The sequence below is a fragment of the Meriones unguiculatus genome, chromosome 3 (assembly GCF_030254825.1).
Source record: "Meriones unguiculatus strain TT.TT164.6M chromosome 3, Bangor_MerUng_6.1, whole genome shotgun sequence".
Classification (NCBI taxonomy): domain Eukaryota; kingdom Metazoa; phylum Chordata; class Mammalia; order Rodentia; family Muridae; genus Meriones; species Meriones unguiculatus.
Genome location: NC_083351.1, coordinates 11630453 through 11652310, shown reverse-complemented (window position 1 = coordinate 11652310; position 21858 = coordinate 11630453). Strand labels below are relative to the sequence as shown.

Here is a 21858-nt window from a genome sequence, read left to right as displayed (position 1 = left end):
CCTTCCCAGGGATGAAACAGGCTGGCCGCTGGCTCATGTGGCCACCTGAGAGCCCACGTGAGCGGGAGAGAAGCCTGGGCAGCCGCCCACATGCGCATCTGTTCCCTCGGTAATTGGACAAGGCTGGCAGTCTGCGCTCTAATTCATCTGGCTGCCAGCACTGAGCTGATGGGGCACAGCTGTCTGGGCTAGGTAGGAGGCGGGCAGGGCAGAGCTAGAACAGCCCAGGAAATACGGCAAGGCCAGTCCCCTAGGAAGCCCTTCCTCCAGGCCATTATCCTCAGGTGCTCATGCATGGTTCTCTCAGCTGACACGGGGCTCCTTGGGAACAACGGAGCAGGGGCTGAGCTCACTTCCACCCTACATCTTCTGGAACTCCAACAGCTCCAAGTGAGGAGAGACACGGGCCCTCACTTATCCTCCCAGGTTCTGGGTGGCAGATAGCAGCTCTTTCGGGGAGACTGTGGACACAGAAGCCCACTTGGGGACTCCGCCATACAGGCCTGAACTATGAGGACTCACTCAGGCGTGACCTGTGTACCTGGGACCCACTGCAGAGGCCACACCCCAGAGCCAGCCTTGGGAAACTAGCACAAGATAGACCTGAACAATGGACTCTGGCTTCCATGCTGAGGCCTGCAGGTAACCCTCAGTCTTTTCTTATTTCCCTTTAAAAAGGCACACACAGACCACACTCTGCAGGATTTTTTTTTTTTTTAAGCATTACATAGGGGTCTGGAGAGATGGCTCAGCAGTTAAGAGCACTGTCTGCTCTTGCAGAGGACCTGGGTTCAATTCCCAGCGCCCACCTGGCAGCTCACAACATCTGTAACTCCAGTCTCAGGGGGATCTGCAGCCCACTTCTGGTCTCTGTGGGCACTGTCTGCATGTGGCTCACACACATACATGCCAGCGAAACGCCCATACTCATGAAATAAAAATGAATAAATCTCAAAAAAAAAATAAAAATAAACTTTCGGTATTACACGGCTTTACTCTTTATCTCGATCGGAGACTCTGATGAAGCTCACCCAGCAGCAGATGTCAGTCTTTCCAACTCTTCCCCGGTCCCAGCCTGGCCTGGCCACTGGCAAGCCCCTGCACCAAGCTCCAAGCCTTATTCGGCTCTCCTGGCCTCCGCTTCTATCCATGTAGCCCCCTCCAAGGCTTCAAATCAGGGCTCCAAGAATGAAACACTGCCAGGCTGTCATGGTCAGCCTCGTCCAGTGACCAAGCCTCATCGCCCATAGTGATAGCCCACCTGTGCCCTCCAGAACGCACACTGAAATTTAATGGCCACCGTAACAGGACTAGACAGTGGCTCCTTTAAGAGACAACTCATCCCTATTTCCTGCCACCTGCTCCACTTAGAATACAGGTCCCATGAGCCTGCTTGGGGTCTACATCCTTCTTGCTATGTGGATTTCTGTTTAATGTCACCTCCTCCAAGGGGCCCTCCCTAAACCTGCTAACCACGTAGTCCCCATTTCCACGCCGGCCCTATCTCTGTGTCGCACTCTTTACTGCCCCCTGTGTTCCCTTCTGCGGGCTGAGGTCCCGCCTGTCTCTGTCCACTAGACTGAAGGCTGCATGAGGCGGGAACCTCCTACATCCTGGTCACCTGTACTCCCAGTTCTAGCCTATACGGCAGGTGCTTGGGGATGACCTGTGGATGGACAGATGAATAGAGGAACGAACGATGAACTTACATCGCAAGGATGCTCTTTCAGCTCTTAGAGCCCCAGTCTACAGCCCAGCCCGCACGGCTCCTGCGACTATTTATCTGTGCTGGGTCCCACGCTCGCTCGCCCGTCCCAGAGCTCAGGGTCCTCATCTGCTTGGGAGAGGATAGACAACAGTTGCTCCAGATGGAGGGGTGGGCTCTGTCACGACATCAGGGAGAAGTGACGAGTGGGGTGGGGAGGGGAGGGGCAAGCTTCCTGATGGTTAATGCCACGGAGACTGTAATCAAGTTAAGCCAACCCTTTACTGGCTGTCGTTTTGGAAACCTGTCTGGGCTTTCGCCTCCTGTGAGACTCTCTTCTAACCACTATCATAAGCAGTGCAGCTAAACACGACAAGAGTGTAGTGGGCAAGCGAGAAGGTGTGATTGCCACGGAGCATCCCAGGATAAGGGTGGTCCCCACCAGAGCCAGCACTGGCTTGGTGGCGTCCTCTTGGGCACAGTCCAGAGTCGGGCTTTTAATGAATGAGGTTGCTGGTATTCACTATCACAAAAGAATGGAACTTTCCACCCCCGTGATCTATGCTGGTCATTCATACACCCCCTTCCTTTCGGTGGGAAAGCTGAATCACAGAACAAGAACAAAAGGCTTGCCCCCTAGGCCTGTAAGCTGGACTGAGCCGCTGGGCCTTTCCAGCTGCAGCGGACACTACCCGGACACTGGTTCTCCCAGGCTACGCAGGGCTGCCACGGCTACTGTGTGCCAGGTCCACTCACCTGAAGGCTGAGGGCCCGGGAGGAGAAGGCAGGGACGCAGCAGGCCAGGATGGGGCACCAGAACGGGGCTTTGCTTTTCTTGTCCTCATTGGGACACAGCCATCCTGGCTGGTTCTCCTCCCCTGCAGCGAGAGGAAGGGGGTGGGCGAGGCTAGTCAGAGTGTGAGCCCCAGCAGGCAGTGACCGGCCCTCATCCCTGAGAGTCACCACTGACCCCAGCAGGCCAGGCCCCGTGGTGACCTCATGGCTCTGATCAGTCCCCCCACCCTGCATGCCTGTTGTCTGAGGTGAAGCCAAGCTTCAGGCTATGAACCAGCCTGTGGGCGACAGGCAGGAATTGGAGAAACCTGAGGAGAGAGTCCCAGCCTGACCCTACCACCCAAACCCCCTGAGCCTCAGTTCCTTTGCTGATGAAAGGGTGAGTGGGCTGCAGGCCGGTGGGGAGGACAGGGTCGATGGATAAAATAGTTGCTGTACAAGCATGAAGACCGGAGTTCCGTTCCTCAGGGCCCAGGTAAAGGCTGTGCGGGACACTGAGTACCAACCCTGGTGAAAATAGGTAGACAGATCTTAGGGCCTCAATGGCTATCCAGTCTGGCAGAGGAAGAGAGGGAGATTTCAAGGCTAGATGTGTAGCTCCTTTGGTGGAGCATTTGTCTCGCACACAAGAGACCCTGGGTTCCATCCCCAGGCACACACTCATAGTCTAGCCCTCAGGAATGAGGCAGGAGGATCAGAAGTTCATCCTCAGCTACGTAGTGAGTTCCAGGTCCAGATGATGTGAGACCCTGTCTGTTTTGTGCAGTGGGGTGATAACAATGCCTTCCTTCGTCCTGTGTTTTGGAATAAGATATGCAAAGGTGCTTGTTTTCAAAGAACTGAGTCAGATGCCCGTGGCCTTGGACCACCTTGGAGGTGGGAGGCAGGTCTATACCAGCCATTGGTCCTTGCACACTTGATGGTGAGGAGGGCAGGCAGGGCTCTGCTGGAAGGCAGCCTGCTCTGAGATGCCCTTTCCTGACCGCCCTGGCTATGGCAGTCCCCTCTGAGACCCCCACTGAAGACTTGTCTTGTTTCCCTCCGTGTCTCTGTGCCTGTCTGAAACCATCTCAGCTACAGATCCAGTTGTGGTTGGTCGCCACAGCTCCCTACGCTGTAAGCTGAAAGCGGGGGTCTGGGCTGTGCCTTCACCACTCTCCCCATAGCAGTGTGTGGGCACAGACCAAGAGTTCAGAACACATGGGCTCAAAGAATCCATGAAAGGGGGCTGCAGAGACGGGTCAGGGGTTATGAGCACTGGCTGCTCTTCCAGAGGTCCCAGGCTTGATTCCCAGGAGGCAACTCACCACTGAATCTTGAACTGCTTATATGGCCTCCTTGGGCCCCAGGCACCAATATGAACAGACATACATGCAGGCAAACACCCATACACATAAAAATAAGCTTTTTTAATATTTTAAGGAACGAGTGAGAAGAGGAACAAACTACTGTCAGCCCAGGAATTCTGCCTACTAAGGAGCCTTCCTTTCTTCCACACCATTCCAGGATGGCCATCAGTGTGACAGGTTACTGCCTCGTGTGTGTGTGTGTGTATGCTCCCCTCCCCCCAGTGTACAGTGAGTACCAAGGTGTGATAGTTGACGCTGATTGCCGACTTAACAGGCTCTAGAGGCGTGATGGAGAAGAGTCTCTGGGCCTCTCTGTGAGGGAGTCTCTAGACTGGGTTAGCTGAGGAGGGAAGACCCATGCTGAATGAGGGCAGCACCATCCCACGATGGTGGACACCCCAGGATCCTGGACTGAGCAAAATGGAGAAAAGCAAGCCGGGCGCCAGCATCTCTCTCTAGCTCTCTCTTTCTCTCTCTGCTCCCTGTCTGTGGATGTGCTGCCTCAAGCCCCTGTTCCCATGCCTCCCAGCCCGTCTGCGATGGACTGTGCCCTCAAACTATAAGCCGGAGAAAAACAAAAACCAACCCTTTCCTCCCTGCTCTGGTCACAGCAATGAGAAAAGGGACTAATGCGGCAGCTGCGAGTCCACCTGACCAGCCTTCACAGTGATAAAATGGGAGACAGTGTTCATCCCCACACAGGCCACACTAACACATGGGGCCTGGGGAGGAAAACCAGGCCCTGGCTGTGGCAGGTGGCGGCACCCGTATGGGGACTTGGGTCTGCTATGCTCCAAACCTGGGTTCTTCGTCCTAAGCATGTGAGAACCGCAGTCCCCCAGTGCTGTTACCACAAAGGCCTATCAACACAGCGATGCTAGCTCCCTGGAGATGGCCACCTTCAGCTCTGGGGTCATGAGGCCATCAACTGAACTGTTGGGACGACAGCCCTCCTGAGTCCCACACTCCTTGGTGGCAAACAGGAATCGGGGATCAGGCCCATGCTAGCCCTACCTCCACCCAGCCTCCAGAGCCAACCTATAGCAAGTCCACCAAGCACCGCATCGCTCCATTTGAAAACGCCAGTGGAGTCCTGGTCTCCTTGGAGTAAGGCCCAGACTCTTCTGGAAGAGCCGCAAGGAATGCCACGTCCCTCCCAGCTTCATCTGCTGGTCACCAGGCTTCACAACCATCAGCAACTTCAGCACGCAGCTCTGGACATGGCTTTACATGGACCACTCCTCCACACACACACTCTACAGAGGGCTCTCTCCTAAAAGCCTTGCCTAACCATGCTTCCACCCTTCCTTCTCAACAGGGCCCCAGCCCCTGTCAGAGCTGTCACAGGCCTTTATCAATGAAAGTGTCATCCCAGGTTGGGATGACTCAATGTATGATTGTCCATTTTGTGACGGTGGGAAAGCAGAGACCAGCCTTCGATTCTGACCTTTGATCTTTCCCTGGGCTGGCACTAGGTGGCGCCACCACCTCTCAGGATGCTGGACAGCCAGCTCCAGGCTACCCAGTTCACCACGCCGGGCATTTCTGGATGCTGCCTTGTTGGATCTTGTCACGTTTCCCAACCCCATCTGTGCATGTGTTTGCATGTGTGCATGTGTGTATTCATATTTGGGTTGTTGTTTTTTTTTTTTACATTATTAGAGATGATACCTGGGGCATCAGGCATGTTAGGGCAAGCTCTACCCTACCTATTTTTGTACAGCACACACACACACACACACACACACACACACACACACACTTGATTAAGAAATGTAATGGAAATGACGTAGGCCTGCTAAAGGTCAGCTGAGCTAAGCTGTGAGGTGTGGGAGGTTAGGGGTTAAATGCAGCTTCCCCTTCAGATGAGTTTATGAGGCACAAGCCACTATAACTGAAGGGTCCGAGTTGGCTCTGCTCTTGCACGTGCTTCTCCGTTCCCGGGTGCATGCACATGGGGACGGGAGGTTCTCTACAGTGCCAATGGTCCGTGAAGGCCAACACTTTCCATCCATGTCCTCTCTAAGCAGCCACTCACACACTGTGCCAGCCATACTAGAGCACATGCCAATAGCCAAGGGCAGGCTGAACACAGCCTTTCTCCTGGAGCCTCTTTTTGCATGGGTACCTAGCGCACCCTGGCAGTATGACTTGCTTTTGCGAAAGAAATGATGCTAAAGAGAAAGGCTGACCCACCCCAGAGAGTGGCCCAGCCCAAAGTCCAGCTGGGCCAGAGAGAGAAGTTGGACACTTCCTTTAACACACAAAGGGTGGCTGGTTACCCTGACGGCTCCCATCCCTACCTGAAGGACTCAGCAATGACTGCCTTTCCTAATGGGTGCAGAAGTGGCCCTTCACACTCCAGGCCCTGGAAACCGTCCCATAAAACCTAGCACTGCCACGGAAATGAGGGAGAGGAGAAGCCGGAGCGTGAGAGACCCACCAGGTAACACAGAATTTCACCACAAACACACACCTAAACATCACCTCTTTTCATCTGCACTTTGGGGACCTCCATCTCACACCATGCTGGGGACACCAAAGTGAAGAAAGTAAGCCACGGGGAATGGGGCACAGCATGCTCAGGCTGCTCTGCTCTCAGTGAAGGCCCAGTGGTAAAGAAACACAACACAATCTGAAATGCTGTCCCTGCCCCGCCCCCAGGAGACTCACAACCAAACAGACCCTCCTCTGCCAGGCAAGAGCCCCGTGGCGCTCACCCACTGGACAGCCAGACAGGTGAACTCCCAGCCTCACCCCCACATCCCGCCCCAGCTCCTCCCTCCCTCCCTCCCCCTGTACACCCACGGCCCATCAGGCCCTGGCAATTTATTACCATATATATTTTTAACGATCTGACCTTCTCCTTCCAGATGGTGCCTTTTCTTGTGTGCAACTGGGAACGTTAAAAGAAAATGGAGTTGTGGCTCCCCATCTGCCTCTGTCATTGTTCGCGTCACAAAACCAGAGCGGCTGAGACCAAATGAGGAGGCCGTGGCCGCTGAACACGGAAAGCCCACTTGGGGTAAGTGACATTCAGGAGAGGCACCAATGGCACAGCCGTGATTTCAACTGACGCTAAGCAGGGGCTTATTTAGCATGTTTGTCAGCGCTCATGAAGCTCAAGAGCCACGGGGGAAGGAGGCAGCTCTAGCCCACCCCACCTCCCAGCCTAAGAACCATCTTCTCCAGTCTGCTAGAAGCACCCTAGGCACAGCCTAACCCAGCCTTCAACTCATGTGTGACATGGAGCCTGTTGCCTCGCCTAGAAAATAGGGGACAGAATTCCAATCATTTGGAGTTGTCGGGGATCTCAGAAAGAATATAAATGAGGTCTAGGATACAGCGGGCCCTGCAGAAAGGGCGGCCATTTCCAATCTCCCACCCTTCCTCCTAACGCTACGGAGAGTGCCTGAGCCACCTCTATCCCTGCTCTGTGCCTGGCCTCCAGGGTGAGGTATTCCCTGTCATGGACCCACTCTTCTCAGAATTCCCAGATCCGTGGCTGTGTTCAAGGCCCTATCAGATGTCCCTGGTGCAGGGAGCTGCTACCAGTCACGGCCAGTCACGAAGCCAGGTGTCCAGGAGTTCAGGCATTCTTTCCATCAGCCACAGCACCCTAAGAGATGCTTAATGCTATCTATCCGTGGAGGCCAGAGGAAGGCCACAGCTTTCCAGCTGGAGTGTACAGCCTTGTGTCCCTTCCCAGAGAACAGGACGGCCATGTCGAGAGAAGCTTAGGGCATCGGTTCTCAACCTGTGGGTCTCGACCCCTTGCAGGTCAGATGACCTTTTCACAGGGTTCCCCTAAGACCAACAGAAAACACAGATGTTTTTACGATGAGATTACAACTCATTTGCAGTTATGAAGTGGCAACAATAATTTAGTGGTTGGGGTTCACCATGTGAGGAACTGCATTAAAGGGCCGTGGTGTTAGGAAGGTGGAGAACCTGGTGGCTTAGGGGATCCCAGCACTGGGATGGTTGGCAGGGTTACGGGAGATTAGATCTAGGACACAGTGAGAGGCTTCCCCGGGCCTCACTCAGGACATAGCAGACATCAGTGCTGGGTAGCTTCGAAGGCAGAAGGCTGGAAAACTAGATGGGAGATGAGAGGGCAGGGAAGCTGCCTCTGATGCTCCTGAGAGTGTGGGCGTGGCTAGAGCCTGGAGAGCTGTCAGGGAGAGAGGCTCTGGGACCTGGGGATATGAGGGTCAGGGGAGCAGAGCCTTGAGAATTGGGGTACAGTGGAACTCTAAGAGCCCTGACCTTCCCTTCCTTCTCTGGAACCTTCCATGTGCAGACACCTACCAAGCCTTTCTAAGAGAGGCTAGCAGTTGTGATGGGCAGCAAGAGACTTTGGCCCAGCTCGGCACTGCCATAGGTGGGGGGGGGGGGCTCCAACTCACAGGTACAGGGCTGCCCCCATGCCCCATGCACCAGTTCCTGGCACTCTCACCAGACCGCTGTGCAGCCTGAAGCTCCTGCATGGCCCCCACTCCCTGATTCCCCCAGACCTGGAAGCTGAATAGCGTGCAGGCCAAACCAGCCGAAAAGCCTTGGCACTATGAGCCCAACAGCGTCTTCTGGCTCCAGGTCACATGGTAGAAGGCCTGCCCCTTGTCACCTGCTGGGCCTTCCAGCACCTGACACCCTATTGCAATCAGCGAGGGCACTTAAGAGATCTGGTCTGGCCACAGGTGGGGAAGCTGGGCACAGGAAGGGCATCTGCCTTTCCCAGAACCACAGGGTAATACCCGTGTTTGGAAGGGATCCCCGTTCTAGACAAAAGGCTCTCTCGTCCCTCTCCTTTCTCAGCCTTAAGGGGATTACCATCCTGGTTCACTGTATGCAGAAGAAAATTAAATAGTACAAAAGAGTGACACATCTTTAACATAGTCCCGCTCCTTGAACACCACACACACACACACATGACACTGCAGGTGAAAAACAAAAAGCAGCAAAATGAACAATTATTCAAGCCCTAGGGGACCCAGGCATTCAAATACAATTTCAAGTGACTCTCCTAGTAAGGCTGCCCCGAGTGAAGCTGTGTGGAAATAAGGCAGCCCACGGGCTGCACCAGTCGCCTGCCTCAGTCAGCACCAGGCCCAGCAGCACCAGCCTGGCCCTCCAAGCATCTAGGTTCTAACGGGAAGCCCATCTGCCTGGAAAGCTCAGCCTGGGAGCTCAGGCCTGTGATCCCAGGTACTTGGGAAGCTGATGTGGAAGGATGGTGAGTTCAAAGCCTGCCAGGGTTACAGAGTAAATTCTGCTCAGGGAGGCCCCGTCTCAAAATAGAAGTAAAAGGAGCACTGAGGGTGTTACTCAGGACAAAAGCCTTGCCTAGAGTGTGTGATCGCCTCGTTCCCTCCAGACAGCAGAAGGGAAGGAAGAGGGGAAGGAGGGGGAAGGAAGAAGGAAATAAAAAGGGAGGAAGGGAGGGAGGGCAGAAGAGAGGCAGGGGGCAGGGGAACAGGGAGGAGGTGGGGGAGGGGGAGGAGGCAGGGGTACATGGGGGCAGGAGGGCAGGGGCAAGGGCAGGGAGCAGGGAAGGGCTCACAGTGGGCTTTAGCATCAGAGCACCACTGAAGTCACGTATAATAGGGAAGGCTGAATGTGCCTGCACCCTAGGCCAAGTAGGGACACCACCTTAGCCCTTCCAAGGGCCGGAATCTCCAGGTCCTCTGTCTGGAACAGAGTCTGTCTGCAGACTCTGGAACAGACAGAGGACAGACAGGGGAAGCTTATTCTAAAGCCTTCCCTCCACCCTTGGTGGCCTCCCAGTGACCCAGGGCACTGACCAGCTCCTCCAGAGCCGCACACCCCTACCCACCTCCACCCCGCTCTGCATCTGCTCCCCCAGGGCCCTCTGCACAGCAGCAGATTGGCTCACTTGGATGAAAACCCAACTCTGATGTCACAGGCCCCCCGTGTTTCCGTGACCACCTTTGGAGCACACCCAGAAAAAGTGCCCCTTCCAGCAGCGTGCCCTGCAGCCTCACCCCTGCTCTACAGAACACCACTGCAGTCTGACAAATTCCCAGGCCCAAGAACCCAACGCCCTTCCTGCTTCCTCAGGTGTTTCATGTTTGTCTGTTAACCGGTAGAGGATGTAAAGAGGGAAGCCGCCATTATCCCGTTATCCTAAACTAAGGCCTGTCCTGACTTAAAGCTTGCCCACTCCTTTATTCTCCTGTCATTCTAAATTCCAGGCCAACGTCCAAGAGGATGTGACTGCAAAAAGCTGAGTCAAGGGCCCTGAAACCAGGGCCATGGAAAGGCCCAGTCACCCACATTTACTTCCTTGCTCAACCTCTTGTGTCAAAATATGATTGGTCAATGCAACAGGCCACCCCACTCCTGTTCCCATCCTTCAGAAATATCACACAATCTCCCTTTGGGGGCTCAGTTCAGATCCCGAACTGGCCCCGTTTCACCCCTTCACAGTCCAGCACTCCACTTAAGGTCCACGTGTCCATCCCAAATTTAAATTCCTCGAGAGCAGAGCCTTCCGAGTTTCGTCAGGGCTCTTTATGAGAAAAATTTCCAGGGGATGAGGGAAGTAGAGGCAGGAGGATCTCTGTGAGTTCAAGGCCAGCCTACTCTACATTAGTACACTCCAGGACAGCCAGAGCTGCCCAAGAAAACCCTGTCTCAAAACAAACAACAAAGCTAGGAATGGCTGCCTCCGCTGATAGCTGCAGCACTGAAGACAGGGTGACAGACAGACCTCTGGGGCTTGCTGGCCACCCAGCCTAGCTCAGTCAGGCAGCCCCAGGAAAAACACGGGGAGCTGGGGACGTGGCTCAGAGGTGAGGAGTACTGACTGCATTCCAGAGGACCCAGATTCAGTTCCCAGCACCCACACAATGGCTCACAACCACTCCTAACTCCAGTCCCAGGGGATTCGGCATCCTCTTCCAGCCTTTGCAAGTACCAGGCATACAAGTAGTACATGGACATCTGTGCAAACAAGTGTTCATGCATGGTTTTATTTTGTAAAGTGGATGGTGCCTGGGGAACATCTGAGGCTGTCCTCTGGTCTCTACGTGAACACACACACACACACACACACACACACGCATTACTATGTGAGGCAAATGAATAGGGTTTTTAATGAATGTAAGTCAGTTGATAAAGGCCTGACTCCCGATTCAGTATTTTTTTTTAAACCATTGGAGGGGCTGGAGAGGTGGCCCAGGGGTTAGGAGCACTGGCTGTTCTCCCAGAGGACCCAGGTTCAATTCCCTGCACCCACACGTGGCCCACAGACATCTGTAACTCCAGTTCCAGGAGATCCGATGCCTTTTCTGGCCTCCCGGGGCACTGCATGCCTGTGATGCACAGGCACACATGCAGGCAAAAACACCGACGCGTAAAATAAAAATAAAAAATAGCTCATCTATAAAAAGGTCACAGACACAGCAAAGGTTAACAAAAGACACTCCCAGTATCAGCTAGACTTCTGCCATACAGTTCTGACTGTCCAGGATGCCAAGCCACAAACAAACAGATGAAGTCATTACAACCCAGGCCAGGTGAGTGTGGTCGGCATGGGGCAGAGGGACAGCGAGGTGGCCTAGGCTCTGGAAGCACAATGCCCGGTGTCTGAATCCTGCATCTACCCCTTCCTGCTGTGTGATTTCACAGAAGGCAATGCACTTTTCTGGGCCTGAGTCCTCAATGATTTAAAAAAAAAAAAAAAAAAAAAAAAAAAAAGCTCTCAACAGACCTACCTCAGGGAGCTTATGAACAAAGATGTCTGTGGGACTTTGCAAGGATCTGCTGTACCGGAAGCATTCCATAAGTACGCATTTACTATCTGTGTTAGCGCTGATGGGTGTATAGGAGGAAACACCCAAAAAGAAGTTTTCATTTATTTTAGTTCTTTTGAGCCTACGGTCTCATAGGACCCAGGCTGGTCTCGGCTTTGCTCTGCAGCTAAGATGGCCTTGCAGTAAGACTGGCCAGCTCCTCCTGCCTCAGCCTCCCAAGGGCTGGGATTATTGATATATTACCATGTTGGCTGGGATCGGCTCAGCCCAGCCTGATGGTTTATTTCTTTGTTTGTCTTTCTGTTTATTGTTTCTTTTATTTTACTGAGATATACTTTAGTGGTGATTAGGTTCCACCAGTGTGTGCTTCCCACAGCTGGTTAGCACACAGGCAGGCATCACCTCCCTCACCAGGGCCCTGGCAGCCGCTAAGTCACTTTGCATCAAACCCCAGTAACTCGGAAAAAAGAAAATGAAGGCTTAGAGAAGAACTGAGTGGTCCAAGGCTCAGAACTGGGCCTTTCTGCATGGCATCACCTCCCTCCCACTGGGAAACGCCCCTGCTCCCTGTTCCTCCTGTGCTCACACTCCCAACCTCATTCCCTACACCCGCCCTGGGCCTGTCCCTGGGCTGTACTCACTGAGTCCAATCTTTGCCAAGTGTAATCTGTTGACCCAGGAAATCTTGCTCAGGGGGTTCGGTGTGATGAAGACCACCATGAAGCTGATGGGACGGCCAGACCTGTGGAGCGCAAAATGAGGCAGGACCCCATGAGTGCCTCGTATAGAGGCTCATCTTCCCAGAAGGCCTCAGAAGCCTTTGTCTCTTTTTCAACCCATGTTCCTGGAGATGGAGGGAGCCCTGTGGCCCAGCAAAGCTCCACCCACTAGGGGAGACCTCCCTCCACCCTCTGTGATGGACAGGGGTCACCTGGCCAGAGAAGCTAGGCCACTCTTGGCAGCCCAGTCCCAGACCCCCAACACTCTTGGCGTTATGCCCAGCTAAGGTCCTGGCACCACTACCTGCCAGCGTTCCACTGGCTTCGTCAGCTGGAGGAAAGGACCTCATACTGTCTATCCCCAGCAACTGGCACGGGGCAGTCACCCAGGAGATGGATGCAGAATGGACACACAGGCAGTGAGGAAAAGAGGAAAGATGGGAGTTACCATAGGAGGGAAGGGATGGCAGGAGGATGGGAGGGCAGGAAGAGGAGAGGATAGGAGGGAGGGAGGGAGGATGGGAGGAAAGGAAGTTGGAATGGAGAGAAACATCAAGGATGAGAGAGAAGGAAGGTGGGAGGGCAGGAGGATGAATGAGAAGATGGGAGGGTTGGAAGGAGGAGGATAGGAGGGAAGGAGAAAGGAAGAATGAGAGGAGGAAATGAGGGAGGATAGAAGAGCTGGAGGAAGGATGGGAGGGAGGAGAAAGATAAAAGGAAGGAAGGGGGAGGGAGACAGGGAAAGAGGGATGGGGAAGGAAAGAGGGTGGAAGGAAGGGAAGGGGGTTAGAAGGAGGGAGGGAGGCAGAACAGTGCTTCCCTCATTCTTTAGATTTCTGGGGAGAACAAGGCACAAGAGAGGAGACAGGAATAGGAAAGGGGATGACTTGGATTGGAGTTCAAGCTACAGACTCCCACATCAAAACCTCAGAACCCTGCAATCCCTTCCCAAACCTCTACGCCTGTTGCATCTTTCCCACCTCACAGGCCCAAGCCTGAGCAGCTGGCACTTCCCTGCACCAACTCCCACTGCAGGAACCCCACCTCCTGCATCAAAGCCCAGGGGTCCTGAACCTGTCCCCTGTTCCCTGACCTCTGGCCTCACTTCCTCATTTGTAAAGTAAGGACCCTGAGCCACAGCCTACAGAGTCAGAAGAGGGAAAGCTGGACACCTTTCCGTGTTAGTCCGCCCGCCTTCTGGGTGGGCCTGCAGCTGCCTAGGGACCACTCCTCCCCACAGAGACCATAGCTCCTGTGGTCAACTGGTGAGCAGAGGACCCTGAGAGGGGAAGACTGGGTCTCAAAAGAGATTCTGGGATGCCACAGGCTGAGGGGAGGAAAGAGGGTATGACGTAGTGGCTCAGTCTGCCAACAGAGCGCCAAGCTAACCCAGGGTGTCAGCAAGACGTGCCTTTATGCATTCATGCATGCAGTCATTCCTAAGTACCTACTATGTGCCAGGTGCTATGCTGGGCATGGTCCACAGAGGGAGTGCACCCTCTCTTGTCACAGCAGTCCTGAGAGGCAGGAGGTCCCAGGCTCTATCCCTGACCACCCCCCTCACTGGCAGCAGCCTCACTTGTCAGGCTTCCCCGGCAGCAGGAGCCTTAGGCGGCACTTGTTGGCTGAGTGGATCTCCTCCTCCTTCACTCGCATCAGCCTCTGCAGGGCCAGGCACCAGTCTTGGGCCACAGTCATGTTCAGATTCTAGTGTTGGGGAGAGAAGGGGTCACCACAGCCTCCCGGCTCCCCCAGAACCACATGAGACCTAACACAGTAACAACACCCAGGAGACATAGGCTAAAGCCTTCATCAGCGGGGCTGCTCATTGGCAGTACTCAGGACTTCCTGGATGAGCGCCTACCGGGCTGCTGCTTCCTCCAAGATGGACCCCCTCCTGCCTGGATGCTCTGAAGCTGGGACAGACAGAGGCCAGGGAGGAGCCGTAAGACCTCCAGCTAGTGCACAAAACCAGACATGTGCAAGGGCCTCTGAGAGAGCAGGGTGTTCCTGCCTTTACCACTGCTCCATGCTCAGGGCCAGGGAGCACAGAGGCACCATATGGGGCTGCCCCCTCACCACCCCCCGGGCCACGCCCACCTGGTAAGTGCCATGCAGGGTGCTGATGAGCAGGGTGATCTGCTCCACCACTGCCAGGTCCTTCTGCAGGTCCTGTAGCTCCTGGAAGAGGCGCGGGGGACCCAGGTACACCTTGTCTGGTAGAGAAGACACCGGACTCAGCCTTGGGGCTGGGGAAGGTGCCGTCGGGAAGCTAAACATCTGCTGACAGGGAGAAGTAAGCCGTGTCCACAGAGAAGAGGCAGTGGGAACGCTGAAGGAAGCAGGGCCAGGGTTTGGGAGAGGGGTCCCAGCAGAAGGAAGGTGAAACACCTGGGGTGATGCCACAGTCGGCCTGCGCAGAGCGTCACAAGGACCATAAGACGAAATCAGTCATGCCTGCAGAGCTGAGGAGCTTTCAGAATGTGATGGGCGTGGCCAAGCCAGAGAAGAGCATGCGCAAAGGTACTGAGGCTCATAGCAGTGCTGTTGGGTGACGTGTGGGGGACCTGCTATGCGGGGCAGGCAGGGTCCCTGCTCTTATGGGACTTGGGACCCAGAGGGATAGGCAGATGGTGGGGGAGGGGAGTGAATGAACCAGATGGTAGAAAATGCTTGGGAGAAAGGCACAAGGGTGACAGGCGGGGGACAGAGGGATGGGCAAGGCAGCGCAGAGAAGTCCTTGGATGCCACCTTGGAAACAGGGTGGCACAGGCTAGACCATGATTTCTCAGGCTGTCTAAAGGAGCATGGGCCTCTTTCTGGGTTTTCGCTGTGAGCGGCTAAAAGGCAGGTGCACATGCCACGTGCCCTACATATTGTGACTTTACTATCACATTCTGCTTTCAAGGACTTGGGGGCTGAGTGGAACTGTGTTCAACAAAGCAAAACATCATTTGTCTCAATAAATTAATACTGTGAATGGGAATTGTTCTAGCGTGTTATTCTTTTATCCAGTTTGTGTTTGTTTGGGTTTGTTTGGGTTCGAGGGCTGAAGCTGCATGTGTTCATTGCAGGGAGCTTTCTGTGTGTTCATATTTGCATAAAAATATAATTAAAAAATAATCTAAGGCCAGCCAGGGATCGACAGTCTCTCCCCCATTCAAGGGGATCAGGCTTGAGGGACACAGCTGTAGAGGGACAGAGTCAGGGACATGGGGCTTCCCCGAGCAACAGTCTGAGGGTGGGCAGAAGGGAGTGGAGTGGGGTCGAAGGCACTCAGGAGGGACAAGTGGGGTGAAAGGCTTCCCCACTCTCCCACCTCACTCACAGATCTGGAAGGGGGCACGGCGGTAATGCCTCAGAACAGCTGTCGCAATCAGGCCTCAAAATTTCCAAAGTTTTGAGGGCCAGTGAGGCAAGCGCCCAGGCGGGGCTGTGGGCAGAGCAGGGGTGGAAGAGGGGAAGCGAAACCCAAGCGCCTTTTTATTCATGGAAGGTGCTGTGTGCAGAACTGCGTTCTGCCAGGCCTGCGGTTTAGTTTCTCTGGACCCTGCGCCCTGGCTGAAACCAAGGTTCCATGCAACCAGTTGTCAGCCATGAAGGTTAACCCTGTCAACTTGGCAGGATCTAGCACCGCCTAGGAGACACAGCTCTGAGCATTGAGAGGGTTTCCAGATTAGGGGAAGTGAAGCAGGAAGACCCACTCTGAATGAGTATGGCCAGCCCTGTCCCACGGGCTGGGGTTCTGGACTGAAAAGAAAAAGGGAAAGGCGAACTGAACACTAAGAGCCACCTCTCTTTGCTTCCTGCCCATAAGTGCACTGTGACCTCACACACCCACTGTCACGCCCTCCCCACCATGAGGAACAGATCCCCAAACCGAACCCAAAACAAACCCTTCCTTCTTAAATGGCTTTTGCCAGACACTTGGTCACAGTGATGGAAACAGTAGCTAATTCGCCAACCCCAGAAAACTCAGCCTGAGGTCTAGAGAACCCAGGACGGAGCTCTAGCCCAAGCTCAGGTTATCAGAGAGACCAGCGTGGGGAAGATGAGGAAGGGTACCCTTGACACAAACAGCAAGAAAGGGGACAGACTGGGGAAGAGCCTGCAGCCAAAGGCACTACACTCCCAAACCAGGACCCCAGAGAGGCCAAGGAGCCATAGCAGAGTCTGGAGGGGAGGCAGGAGACAGGCAGATGTCCCCAAGAGGGGCACACAGGTCTCTACCCCAAGAGCATCAGAACGCTGAGATGTAGTGGCATGCCACACTACATACGTACATACAACCCTGAAAGAGCCAATGTCAGGAAAGGTGGAGGGGGCAGAAAAGCATCCAGAGGCCACTGCAGTGGTCCAGATGCACAGCGGTGGAGGCCAGTTTGCAGGCAGAGGGAGGACAAGGAGATGCTACAAGGCACGAGGCTCTGGCTTATAATTCCTGTCTCCCAGCAGAGTCTGCAAGATTGGGTCAAAATGAGGAGGCATGGACCCAGGAAAGGACAGACAGACAGACCCTGAGTTCTCTAGCGCTCCTGGGAATGAGGGAGTAAGGTGAGTATCCCCTAGTTCCTCGGGGTACCAGGACGAACACTAGGAACAAACAGAAGCCCCCCCCAAGGTCCCACAGGAGGCGGTCAATGACCAAGTCACCCTTGGCCTCTGTCACTGTGTGAGCTGTGCAAGAGGGAGTCCAGCACTCACTCGGTAGAGAATGTGTGCACGGTGTGGGACAGCAATGAGGCCACAATGGGCAAGGGAAGCCACAGATCTGCACCAAGCTCCAACAGCAAGAATCTCTAGGCCCAGCCCCACCAGCCCGTGGTCCCTGGCCCAGGCTATGCAGCCAGCAAGAGAGGGGAAACACCAGCAGTACTCACTCTGGGCCTGCCCTGCAGCTGTGGCCTTCTTGGCGCCTGCATGCTGGATGAGCACATTGTCCTTGTCGTAGGCTCCGCCATCTTGACCCACCTCCACCACCTGCACCTGGGGCAGCGCCGTGTTCCACTTGACCACGTACTTGGGCCCCAGAGGCACCAGGCTGCTGATCTCGAGCTGGCCCCTGTGGGACAGAAGGAGGGCGCTGGAGAGCCAGAGGCAGCCCAGCCCGGAGGCAGCATTCATAGCTCCAGCTCCCAGCACCTCAGCTCAACCAGGCTCCAGACAGCCCAAGCATGGGACCTTAGGCCCAAACCAAGCCAGGCCAGGCAGTGCAGGAAACCCACACCAAGGCATTGCCCCAGGAAGCCCAGGCCCAGAGCCAGAGTCACATGCCTGAGTCCCCAAACCACGAGAGCTACCTACCTGTGGTGGGAGGGCCTAGGGAAAAAACAAGAAGGATAAGTGTTACTGGGATGGAGCGTTCCTGTGGGGCTGAGAACTCTAGGGGCCAGCCACTGGCCTGGGCAGCAGGCATGGAGGGAGGACAGCTTCAGAGTAGCAGAAGGGCCGCCTTCCCCAGGTGTGAACAGATGGACGGCAACCACAAAAAGGCCTCCCTTTTCAATAAGCCATCCTCTCTGATCTCTCTGTCTCTCTCTGTCTCTCCGTCTCTCTCTGTCTCTCTGTCTCTGTTATCTATCTTTCTGTCTCTGTCTCTCTGTCTCTCTGTCTCTGTCTCTCTGTCTCTCTCTCTCTCTCTCTCTCTCTCTCTCTCTCTCTCTCTCTGGGTTTTTGAGACAGGGTTTGTCAGTGCAGCTCTAGCTGTCCTGGAATTCACTCTGTACACCAGGCTGGGTTTAAAACTCCCGGAAGCTCTGGGACTAAAAGTGTGCCTCACCACTGCCACCAGACTCTCTGATTCTTACACCAACTTCCCCAGTGGCTTCGGGATCCCAGGACAGACGACGCTCAGCAGAGTTTAGTGACTCACTCAGCCACATCAGCAAACCGATACCCCCAATCTTGAATACTAGAACCCCATTCTTCACACACACTCAACCCTGAACAACATAAGGCCAAGAAGGGCAGTGGTCATGGTCTTGGCCCTGCTGGATGTCTGGACACAGTGGGACTTAAGATTCATAGTACCTGGGGCTGGCAAGATGGCTCAGTGGATAAAGGCATTTGCCACCAAGCCTGATGACCTGAGTTTGATCCCCAGGATCCAAATAGTAAGAAATGACTCAAAAGTTGTACCCTGACCTACACACTCACACACATACACACAACTCACACATTTGGATGCACACACAGCCACACACACACGCGCCACTGTTAAAAAGGGGTTTTAGAAAGATTCGCAGGACTTGGAGATGAATGAATGAGTGAGTAAAGTGGGTGAGAGAGCGCCCACATCCACCTGTGGCAGGGGCTTCCTTGCCAAGTCCCCCACTAGGCCAGAAGTAGGGAAGCAGCACAAAGCCATATATATAGTCAACAGGCAGATGGAAAGACCGGACGACAGTGGGTGGGCGTGCCTGGCAGGACCCATGATCTGTAACCACAAGCTTTCCCAGATCTACTCTGTGGCCATGAACAGGAGTGCACAAGACATTGCTGGCTGCAGAATGTAAACTCTGGGTGCATGCATGTGCACACGCGCACACACATGTGGAAGCACACACACTGTGAGTTCCCAAGCGGGGAGGGGGGAGAGCTGGCCTGGCTTGACAGTCATTCTCCACTTTCTGGACTCAAACTGCCACACCAGGCCGTGCCCCGGGTTCTTAAAGTGTCAGGTTTGGAGAACAGAGATCCCCACACACACACCAGATCCTGCTGGAAAGGTCACAGCATGAGTTCTGGGAGGGCACCGCAGAAGGGCTTCCATCCCTAATGCCCACGGGCCCACACAGGGGATACTATCCCTCAAGTTCCCCACTGAGTGAGGTGGGGAGGGTTGCGAGCACGGTCCCAGCCCCTGGGGCAACGTGGCCCCAGCACGTTACATCACAAGCAGTCAAGTGATGCCAAAGGTCTTGACATTTGTGTAAATTCCTGTGCCAAGTGTGAGGTCCCAGCAGCAGCCAGAGACCATCTTCCCCCCACCAGCAAGTTCCTGCTATCTCGGGCTAAGCCCACAGCCCAGTTCTGGGTGCTTCTACAGCCTGCTATAGGCTGGAAACGATGCTCCTACGGGCAGAAACCGTTCTGGTCTCTGGATGGGTACCAGCAACTCTGAGAGCCCCATGCGAGCTAAAGCAGCAGGGCTGTAGGGCAGACGCAAGGAAAACCCTCTTTGATTTCAAGGTTGTTAACTCAGCTATTGAGAGTAGAGTCTGTAGCGCACAGCCCTGGGCTGTGAATGACAGTAAATCTGGGGTCAGGGATGCCCCTGGCTAGCCCAAATCTTAGCACTGGGGGCCAAGGACAAAGCAAGGCATGATGGAGGCGAGAGGAAAGTGAAGCATCTGAAACCTAATCAGGGTCATAGGGGCACCAGACTGGGTAGAGAGGAGCAGACCACAAAGAGCCTGGCGCCAGGCTCTTACTTGAAGTTGATGTTGGCACAGACCAGCATGTCATTGAGCAGGAAGACCCTTCGTTCCTTGGACTTGATCAGCTGCCCACGGTCTCCGTACACCGTCTCCGTCAGAGTCTCACAGAGAAGCAGCTGCCGCTGGCCAGAGGTCAACAACTGGAGAAAGGAAGGGACAGAGAAGAAGGTCAATGCCGGTGTCATGACCAGGACGCTGCACAGACCGCCAGGCCAGAGGTTCAGAACTCTTCCCACCTTTCAGAAAAGAAGATCCAGTAACCCCACTTGGGAGATTGGTGGGGGGCGGTGGGACCATGAAGCTCAGGCCAGCCTGGACTATGCAGTGAGACCCCCCACTGGGATGTGGCTCCGCTGGCAGAGTGCTCAACTTTAACACCCCGAGCACTGGGTTCTAATCCCCGTACCGCACAAACCAAGTGTGACGGCACACACCTGCAATCCCAGCTCTTGCGAGGTGGAGGCAGGAGGATGGAAAGTTCAAGGTCATCCTCAGCTACATAGGGTATTTGAGGATAGCCTGCGCTAGAGATTCTCTATTCAAAGAAAAACAGAAGGGGGCAGCTGGGAGAGGGAGGGACGGATAATAGAAAAAGGACACAGGGAAGACCAGGGCACAACCCCTGGGTTCTCTGCCCCAGGGAGACCCGGGGGAGCCCAACCAGAGCAGAATGCACCGGCTTCCTTCTCTGGTAAACTGGCTTCTGCCATCACCCGCCATGTATTGTGACCCCGTAACCACCGTCACCAAAGGTGCAAGCTCACGGGTAACAGACACGGACTCTGGGTAACTCCTATGCTCCCCAGCTGGGCAGTCACCAGGACGCTTCAGTTGGGGCCTCGGCGCCCTCAAGGCACCTCCCTCCCCCTCAGATCACACAAGCGATGAACGTGTTGCCTACTGAGCCTAGCCAAGTAACACACAAGGCCGCTACGCCAGGCAAACACAGGCCTCAGTTCAAAGGCTAACATGAATTTTGAGGCCACCGCAAGAGCACATTAAACAGGACCAGGGCATCACTGAGTGTGGCCCTGGGAGGGCACAGGACACCCTGCCTTAGGGCATGCAGCGGGCACTCCACAGGCACTGTTCAAGAATGTCTTTGTCATGGCGAGACGTGGTTTTCCAAGGACACCTGACCTGGAAGGGGTCCGTGGCTTCCCCATGACCCACTGAACTGCCTCAGCTCACATCATCCCTTGCAGGGAGGGCCTTCTGAGGGGTTGAAAATGGATCTTGCCGTCAACAGTGCATGTTCTAAGGAGACCAAAAACTCACAGACCCCAAGCACCTGAGCTAGCCCACCCCCACCTCACAGGGACCCCCAAACTGTCCGAAACCCCTCTGAGAAATATGTGTCCATAGACAAGATAGACTGCTCGTGAAAACATAGCTCTGGCAGAAGGCTCCCCCTCCATGGCAGCGGCCACGATTGCCAAGACCCACACTGGGAAGAGGAAAGCCCCGGCTTCAGGCCGTCAGCACTCACGCAGATTGAAAAGAAAAAAGCCCAGCTATTGCCCCAGCACCAGCTCCGCTCTGGAGGCTCCTGAGTCGGCTGTTTAGACACAGCTCATGGGGCTGTTTCTGCCCCTCCCAGTTTCATTTCCACTTCTCCCTGGGTAATGGCCGGGGATGACCACTGATCACATCCTCACACTGACCCAGGTTGTCCAAAGAGGCCCCTGGATGAGGGAGTGGGCCGGGGGTGGGGGGACACACACACTGTTCGGCTGATTCCCTCTCCACGTTAGCATCCACACCTGCGCAGCTCACCATTTACTCGATGGAGGGGGAACCTGGGGCTCAGATCATTCGTCCTCTAGCCTGATGTCAAGCCAGTGCCTCTGACCACCTCCTGCTACATCTGGGTGTCAGGGACACGAGGGGGGTCGTGAGAGGAGGACTAGGGGGATAAGGGAGGCATGCACCAGGAAAGAATATACAGCTCTTCCCAGGGCAGTACAAAAAGACTTCTCTCCTCCTGCCAGGCACTGTCTGCTGCTTCTGAAAAAAGCCTCTCCAACAGAGGCCAGCACAGGGGGCTCTGGGAACTGACGCCTTCCCTTCAGA

General features: G+C 54.8%; 1 protein-coding gene across 10 annotated transcripts in view; it reads right to left on the bottom strand.

The window, feature by feature from the left end:
• The window catches only part of Arhgef10l (Rho guanine nucleotide exchange factor 10 like), a 145820-nt gene that overhangs the window by 31451 nt on the left and 92511 nt on the right, over window positions 1-21858 (bottom strand). For 7 of the 10 annotated variants that reach the window (XM_021628451.1, XM_021628168.1, XM_021628221.2 and 4 more), the window contains 7 exons: window positions 19780-19925; window positions 17651-17665; window positions 17227-17408; window positions 14447-14562; window positions 13926-14053; window positions 12269-12369; window positions 2462-2583 (listed from right to left, as the gene is read on the bottom strand). In XM_021628451.1, coding sequence (XP_021484126.1) covers window positions 2462-2583; window positions 12269-12369; window positions 13926-14053; window positions 14447-14562; window positions 17227-17408; window positions 17651-17665; window positions 19780-19925 — 810 coding nt within the window. The remainder of the gene's footprint in view (window positions 1-2461; window positions 2584-12268; window positions 12370-13925; window positions 14054-14446; window positions 14563-17226; window positions 17409-17650; window positions 17666-19779; window positions 19926-21858) is intronic. The other 3 variants (XM_060379171.1, XM_060379174.1, XM_021628620.2) reach the window with 1 other exon arrangement.